At 35.7% G+C, this 9,230-nt stretch overlaps 1 protein-coding gene across 1 annotated transcript; it reads left to right on the forward strand.

The window, feature by feature from the left end:
* Window positions 1–3,999: 3,999 nt before the first annotated feature.
* LOC141607489 (uncharacterized) lies at window positions 4,000–6,180 on the forward strand. Its single transcript, XM_074426842.1, has 2 exons — window positions 4,000–5,745; window positions 5,791–6,180. The coding sequence occupies exons 1-2, from the start codon at window positions 4,000–4,002 to the stop codon at window positions 6,178–6,180; spliced, it is 2,136 nt and encodes a 711-aa protein (XP_074282943.1).
* Window positions 6,181–9,230: the final 3,050 nt, after the last annotated feature.

Here is a 9,230-nt window from a genome sequence, read left to right on the forward strand (position 1 = left end):
CAATTGAGAGAGATATATGGCATCTCATATCATCATCAACTACTGATAAAAATCAGTGAAGTGAAGCAAAATGTAAGGAAACCGCAAAAAAAGACAATGGTGGTAACGCACATTATTTTCAGCTGATTTATTTCTCTCCCTGCGCTTCCAATTGAAGCCCATCTGCAATGGAGTACCAATTTGTCACATTATTCTTAAATAAAAAAAATCAAAGTTTAGGTTAGCTTAGGCTAATAAGATTACTACATTAAGTAAGTAAAGTAAAAGTGAGAGAAAATTAGAGGGATTGAATTAGGATGTGGAGAGAGGTGGTTTACCTGGTGTGAATAACGGGGGCGGATGAGATTAAAGATTTGTGATGCCCTGCATGTTAAATCAATGAAAAAATGTATCATGCGTTATAGGAGAGGGAAACAAAGCACGAAATAAACGGAAGAATGAAAACAACATCAAGAACAATCTGGTTATTTATGAGAAACACTTGAGTGTTCCAGTGTGCTACAAGAGTCAAACTATTAAGAAAGAGTTAATCAAATTGAACTTGATCTTACTAAGACTGAACAAATATTGAGTCTTCTGCAGGCGGAAGATGTTTTCGGAATGTATCGCCACATCTTCCTTATTGCAACCACAAGATGGTGGCAGTCATGTCACTAACAAAGCAAACATGATAAATTAGCATACTTGCTCCAATTCAACAGAATGAGACACCAGAGAATCCAAATATGATTCCAATACACTTACACTTCCTCCACTTCTACTCAATCCTAGAATGCAACAAGCTATTTTCATAGAGACTTCAACCAATATACAAATGACCCCATACAATTAGAAACAATTGATAGAACACACCATTAGTATAATTCTGAATCACTCTAATCATATAAGAGTAATTGTAGTTGCAGAAACCTGACAAGCATTAATAATATACAAATGACTCCATACAATTAGAAGAAACTTCTTAAGAACTAATAAGCAAAGCATAATTGATTCTGTAAGCCAACTTACCAATATGATGAATCAAGAAGTTTCCGCCAATCAATCAGAGTCACCATAGCATATTTCTCCAATTCGCCATCAGAGAGGCCTTTGGACAATCGTGCAACTATCATACCTGCGGAGAGAGTCATGCAACTATCAAAATCACTACCTTTATTAGCATTCTATGCAAAAGATCTAATCCTCATTTTCGCCATTTCCTCTCACCACATCCCATATCAACACAGCGGACTAAGCCCTAAAAATCACCACATGAATCAATAAGTCGCATCCTAGGATGCGAGAGGTACAACCAGAAAGTGACATTCAATAATCAAGACAAAAACCCATCTAAAAAAAATGGTCGATTCGTTGGGCAGACAACACAACAAATAAAAAACCTTAGTTCTAATCTCGTAAATCATACAATTAAATGTGGAGAGTGAAAAAGGTATTCAATAAAACATAATCGACATAGATTGTTGGATCGATATTATGTTATTTTAAACATGATTCAAGTGAAACTCAATATAAACGATTAAAAAGAGAAAAGATAAAAAACATACATCAATACAATGGTGGCTTCAACTCGTCATTCTTGAAGGGAGCAACGATGGTGGTGCTATCAATGTAGTGCAGTGCGAGGATGAGGGTAGAGCGCATAAATTAACCGTATATGTAGGCGCGAGATATAAGGTGGGATCAATGGTGGTTGAGGGTGGTGATGGCGGTCTGGTCGTCTGTGATATTGTGGCAAGTTGAATGAAGGGAGGAGGATGAGAATTTATTTGGGAAAGTGAAAAGTCGTGTGAAGAGGAGAGGCTAGGGTTAACTATTGATTTTTTACGATTATTGAGAACATATTTACATCGGTTATATGTTAAAACCGATGTTAAAGATATTTTTTTTACATCGTTTTGTTTTGATAACCGATGTAAATAAGAAACTGCACACAATTAACATCAGTTTTTGTATGAACCGATGTCATTTATTAGCATTTACATCGGTTTAACTAGAACTGATGTTAATGTGGCGATGTCAATATGACTTTTTCTACTAGTGCAGCCACTGTCAGGCCTACTTTGGGAGGTCATAAGTATCAGTACAAGCACAACCACAAGCTGCCACCTTGGCCAGCTGAAATTTCAACCAACTAACCTCTTAAAAGTCCTAGGTAGCTAGGCTTAATTCACACTGCATCCAAGAGAAAACCAAGCTGAAGACAAGTTGATGAAAGGGACATAAAGCATAAAGCAGATTGCCATTTCTGGCTAAACAAGGGGAGAACTGATGCTAAGGTCCTTTTTGTTTGTCACTCCATATTTCAGATATCACCTAGAGCCAAAGTGAAGGCACCAGCTGCACCCACTCGTCCTTATACTCCCAGCCAAAGCAGCACAGCAGCCAAGGAAGCAGCCTGTCACTATCAGTTGCAGTTTTTTGTTATTTTATTGTAGTTTTCTTTAAATAGTTTTGTTATCATTTTAAAATATTTCCATCATTTTGTTTGTATCCTAAGAACTAATCCTGGCCCTTAGATGAGATTTTTAGGGTAAAATTGTAACAGAATTCCAACGAAGAGGCCTATATAAGGACCTCTACCCTAACTGCGTTGAGGCAGCTTTTTGATTAATATTAAACCTGACATTTCTCTCAAATTCAAACCTCTTTAACTTGTTCTTAGTCTGTAGTTAAGGGCCAGGCTTGGTGACAACCTGTGCTAGGCTGTGGTTGTCGATCAATAACCTGTGGCAAAGTTTATTCAATCCTGTGCACTGACTGTGGGTTGTCTGATCTTTGTTGTTGATTTAAGTTGTTAGTTGCCTGTGCATAGACTGTGGTAATCCTCAATTTAAGGCATCCAAATTTCTAGCTTACTTCCATGTGAGTATTCTGTAGGATTTAAGTTGATAATTATATCATTTGGTCTTTGTTCAATCCCAAACAATACTCCTGTGTCAAGCTGTCTGATCCCTTATGTCAGTAAGTCTTATTTAATCCATTTAAAATACTTAGAGTGTCTCTAAAATCCTGAAAATTCACTCAGAGTTAGTTTACTCAGTTAAATGTTTTGTCACCAAGTTTCATGAATTTAGCAGCTCATTTGATATTTTTAGTCCGTGTTTGAAGGCTCATTGCATTCCTGAGAAGCTTCAAAAAAGTCAACCCAACTAAAGTTTGAGTCTTTGTGTCAGTCCTGGGGTTTGACACTACACCTACTTTCCCTAACCTAGAGAATACAATCGTATAAATTATCTAATTACTTTGTTCTAGTAATATAACTCTCTTGATAAGTTTATTTTTATTTTATTCTCTCTTTACTATAAAAACAGACTCTTTTTACGAGTTTTTATTCGTCCCTTAATTTCAGAGATTTTAAAAAATTATTTTTTTTGTAGGAACTATTAGTCTTATTTAGTTTCTCTCTCTTATATGGTATAATTACATTTACGAAATCAACAAATTTGTATAAACTAAAAAGGATGACATGGCTCATTTAAGCACACCTACAAACATTTTTCACAAAATTGTACATAAACCCTTAACATTAAGGTCAACGGTTCTAATTACCACCAATAAATATGAACAACTTTGTATTTTTAAATTACAAAAATATTCATTTTGTCTTTTAAACAAATATTGAGTTTGACTTTTTATACAAAACTATTTAATCATACACTAGTAAAGTACTCCCTTGTATTGGTCATTTGTTAACCTATTTCATTTAGGATCGTATCTCATTGATTTCCTTACTTTTTTATATTAGAAAGTTTTTGTTGAGTAATTTGATCCTCCAATTGCAATATAATTCACTTGTCATTCATTAACTATAACTACAAATGCCAAATGAAAAGTTAAATATATAACCGGGGACGAGGAGTATTGCATACAATATATTTGAGAGATCAATATACAAAATAATTTGGATTATTAGACTAAGCCACCGTGATCAATCAGTTACTAGAAGTGAGCTAGAAAATACCAAAAAATTGTTCAACGTAAATACTAATACTCAGTATAATGGTAAGTGGAGTAAAGAAGGCAAAAGAGCTGTGGGATACATGGGACATCAGAATCCTCATACTTGTAAGTCTCTTTAATCAAGTTATCCTCACCCTTCTTGCGCCTCTTCGAAAGCGCAACGCAAGCAGCCTTCTCAGATTAATCCTCTGGCTGCTTTATCTGTCGGCCAGCACAATTGCGTTGTATGTCATAAGCCAGATCTCCGGAAACTCAGACGTAGATCCTGAAAAGGTTGATTTGCTCGCGTTTTGGGCCCCGTTTCTTCTACTTCACCTTGGCGGTCCTGACACAATCACTGCTCTTGCTTTGGAGGACAACGAGTTGTGGCATCGACACGCTCTTGAGCTCGCAACCCAGCTAGGTGTCACATTATACGTGTTTGGCCACTCTGTGCTTCGTCATAGGAGCCAGCTGTGGGTCCCAACCACTCTCATGTTTGTCGATGGATGCATCAAATACTTTGAGCGCACCCAGGCGTTGTATTATGCTAGCATCGACAGTTTTAGAGACTCCCTTGAGACAGATCCAGAACCGGGCCCCAATTATGCCAGATTGATGGATGTCTACCACTCATCGACGAGTGCTTGTATTCCTACCAGCATTGATGAAGGTGAACCCAACATCCAAGGTAACGTCGCAACCAATAATAATGAAGGTGGACCAGTCGATGGCCTCGAAGATGATTTTGAAAGAGAGGACACTGATGAAATTGTCCTTGAAGCCTATTACTTCTATAGCAAGTTCAAAGGCCTCCTTGCAGATAATTTTCTAAGTTTAAAGGATCGTAAGGAATGTCGAGATATTTTCCTTGCAAAGGCGGGTTCAGAAGCCTTTCGAATCATAGAGATCGAACTCAACTTAATCTATGATATCTTTTATACAAAAGCTTTTTTGTTGGAGTCAAAGCAAGTTTCTCTTCGAGTAATTAGCTTCCTCTCTGTTGTTGCATCCCTACTATGGTTCTGTTTAACAGATAAGAGAAACTACCCTAACACTGATATCGTTGTCACATATGTCTTGCTGTGCGGTGCCATTGCCTTAGATCTGTGTGCTGGTGTTATGCTTGTATTGTCTGATTGGTATATTATTATCAACTCAAGACGTAGCAAACTCAAAGAGTGGCAAGCACATATTTCGACCATATTGCTCAGTTGGTCCAGAAAGGGGAGGAGTCCGGGTTGTGACAGGTGGTCTCGATCAATATCTGAATATAATTTGCTCAAGCGCTGCTTTAAAGATCCACCTTCCTTCTTTAAGTATGTCGCATTGAGGAAAATCAAAGATAGTCTTATTGGATGGTTATATGTAACGAGTGATACAACTCAAGAGAAACTTATTGTAAGTTTCATAGTTGACGAAATACAAAAGAAGGCTGAACTTGTCCAAGACGACGATCTCAAGCTAATCAAGAAAGTATGCTCGGCAAGAGGTGACCTTGTCTTGGAAGATGACTATTGCCTTATTTCCGACTACCTACAGCCATGGACTACAGATGTCGACTACGACGAAAGCTTGCTTACATGGCATCTTGCTACTGATATATGTTACCATTCTCGTACACAAGACCATTACTTTGACCAAGTCCAGATTGGTAAGAAGCTTTCCGATTATATGACATATCTGGTACTTAGGCAGCAGACACTTGTTTCTACCGTTGTGGGTATGTCTGATAAGCGATTCGCAGACACTTGCGCAGAAGCTAAAATATTCATGAACAAGAGGCTCGACTCATGGTATGAAGATGTTTGTATGATGGCAAAAAATTTTATGTGCAAGATCATATGTCAGAAGCCCAAGTATGATAAATATGACCGAGAAGAACAAGAGACGACTTTTATGAGGGACTTCTGCGAAAGTTTGCTAAATGTCAATGTGGATGTTCGGCCAACTGTGGCCAAGGGGGACAAGAGCAAATCTGTACTCTTTGAAGCGTGTCGCCTCGCAAAGCAACTAAAGATGTTTGGGGAAGAAAAACAATGGCACATAATCAACAAAGTTTGGTTAGAGTTGTTGTGCTACGCTGCAGTTCGTTGCTCACCCAGATCCCATGTCGCGCAACTAAACAAGGGTGGGGAACTAATTACATTGGTGTGGTTACTCATGGCGCATCTTGGTTTCGGGGATCGTTTCCTACAAAACCAGGGATTTGGATGGACTAAGCTCATAATACAAAAGTAAAGTCAAGGACCGGATGTATAACAGGTGCAAATAACCATACGCCCTTGCAAAAAAAAAAAAAAAAGAACTCGTTTGCATAATCTTGGGTACAAGCATAATTTTACTTTTAGTGAACCTTACATAGAGTATGCGAGTGGATGGTATCGAGTTTTGATGCCCACCTGGCCACTTTATGGGACATTATATTTTTTTTTCTATTTGAGTATTGTACAAGCGTATATGACTATATTTTTAACTTCTGGGTATCACTAAAATGTACTCGTATAATGCATTTTGGTATACTCTTCGTACTATCTTACTCCTATTGATTTTACTCCCTCGGTTCAATCAATAATTTACTCTTTTTTTATTTGCTCTTCACAAAATAAATTAAGTGTAAACTATTCACTAGGTATAGAGAGTAATTCTTTTTTTTTCCCTTTTTTTTATGGCTAGGTATGGTTTTTTTTTTTTTTGAGGGAAGGCTAGTTATGGTTATTTGAGTAAGTAATTGACGTTGTAAAATTGGTTTCAAACTATTCTGGGTTAATGGGTTCACATCAACAGTTTTAATTTCTTTTATCTGATTTTAGGTAAAGTTGCTATTTAAGGTAACGACTTTACTTTCCTTCGTAAAACTAATAGCTGTTGTATTTCATGTAATGTGAGAAAGGAAAAGCCGCTAGTTAAACTAGCAACTTTACCTCTCTCACAAAAGGAATAACCTTCTGATGTGCCATGTGCCACCCGTAAAGCCGCTAGTTCACCTTTTCTATGTTAGAAAAAACATGTGAGCCTTTCATTCTCTCGTTTACTCGACTTTCCCCAAAAATCCCAATTGAAACCCCAAACCCTAATTTTTCGAAAAACACGAATTGTTATCAAATTTCTACTAAATTTCAATCAATTACTTCTCTATCAATCTTAATTCATCCTAAATTCATCTCAAGTTATTATTTATTCTATTTTCATTTATCATTGTTGAATAATTTGAGTTGATTTTGTGCATAGTTTATTAAATTCATTCGTTTAGATTAGTTTAGAACTTTACTTGTTCAACGTAGTGGTTTAATTAGTTACTAGTTTTAGCCCCGTGCACCAAAATTGCACGGATTCATTTTATAATTCTAATAGTCACGCTAGTCGATGCCTTTGATCCGGGTTCAATCCCGTCAGTATTAAAACCGTTCTCGTAACTCCCTTTACTATTAAATATTTTAAAGGTTTCTCGAGTAATAGAGATATAATATATGAGTATTTTATACCACATTATATAGTTTCTTAATTCATGAATAATTGCAACAAAAGTGTTAATTTATGTTACTAAATTCATTCAATAAAAGTGTTTGATGTAACTAATGCAAATAAAAATAATACAAATAAAAAAATTACTTTAAAAAATTACTTAAATAAATTGCAGCAAATAAATTAATCCGTTTTTATTTAATCAGCTTCCTTTTAAATTATCCAAGATCTTAATTTGGTTACTATAATTTTCATTTAATATATTAACTTATATATTTAGCTATTTGTATACCTTTCATTTTATTGATGAAAATAAACATAGGTATACACTTTATTTATGTAAATTTTACAGTGTAATGGAATAAGAAAGGAGAGAAATTAAGAGCACCCACAATGGGCTCTTCACCATTTTTCAAGAAATTGGAAAAAAGTTGGTGGGGAATAAAATTGAATAAACAATGGTAAAAGTGGGCCAACAATGAGTGAAAAATGGTGAAGATTTTCACCTGTCCGAAAATTTGTGAAGAAGAGAGAGGTAGTGGGCCAATGTGAGATTTGAATAAAAAATGAGTTGATAAAGTAGTGGGGTTGGTTGTTGTTCAATAGAGACACGCCACATGTCAATTAACTTGGTAAGTTGAGTATTTGTTAATGTGAGTGTTTTTTATGGTTTTTTTGCTAAATTTTGGTGGTGAGTGGAAAGTTGATGTGAAGGGTAAATTGGAGAGAGAAAAGCTAAAATAATATGGGATGAAAACTGGTGAAAATTCACCATTGCGGATGCTCTAAATAGCTTAATGCTAGTGGGAATGATGGCGGGGCCCTTTTATTCACTAAAATTTAGGGACCAATAGGAAGACTCTAAATGATTTAGCTTTTGTAGTATAGAGATTATAATATATAGTGTGAAAATGGAGATAAACAATTACCCATTGACTTGTTGGTGGAATGGTAAAATCGTGAAAAATGGTAAAGATATTAGATATAAAGGTGGTTATGTATAATATATTTTTTTCCTCGTAAAATATAAGAATATATTATATCAACTAAGCCAAATTAAATCAATCTCATTACAATTCATTCACTAGGATTTATAACACAGTCACTAGATTGAAACTCAACTAAGCCAGTGTAGATTGAGGCGAAGAAGGCTCCCTCGTATTTTTCCAGCAATTCTAGCTCTAATATCTTCCTTGTTCACAATTATCTCAGGCCTGACTAGTGCATTGGTGTAATATTCCCATTTAAGTAAGAGCCTTTAGCAAGACATTCCCGATTAAATGGAACCGTTACCATCTCAGTTCCCGAGGCAATGAATATCTAATTAATTAATACGAAAGTACTTTAAATAAAATTACTTCTTAAATAATAAACTGTCTCAATCCAATAACATTTCATAGTTTAATCTCACTACCAAAACGAAATAACTATAGCTGAGTTTGTCAAAACAGCATTAACTCATAGATAGTTTATTGCGATAACTAATTAATAGTGATATTAGAGTCAACCTCTATTCTCATCACGCGTCCAACTCCCCCAGCACAGCACATAACAACTACTAATCTGAATCTGCTTTATTAACTGCTTCCCATTCAATCGAAAATTATTGAATGGATCAACACAGGCCACCCCAAAAATAGATGACAATTTGACACAAAACACAAACACGTCAACCACTGGTTGAGTAGGGATAAAATAATACAACATTATTAAGTAAATAACCAATAGAACAAACATAAACCAATTTCAACATCATACACAATATACTCGAGTATGGCAAGTATGAAACAACTTCGTGGCACCATGTTCATACCAATCAACAAGTA

The sequence above is a fragment of the Silene latifolia genome, chromosome 10 (assembly GCF_048544455.1).
Source record: "Silene latifolia isolate original U9 population chromosome 10, ASM4854445v1, whole genome shotgun sequence".
NCBI lineage: Eukaryota > Viridiplantae > Streptophyta > Magnoliopsida > Caryophyllales > Caryophyllaceae > Silene > Silene latifolia.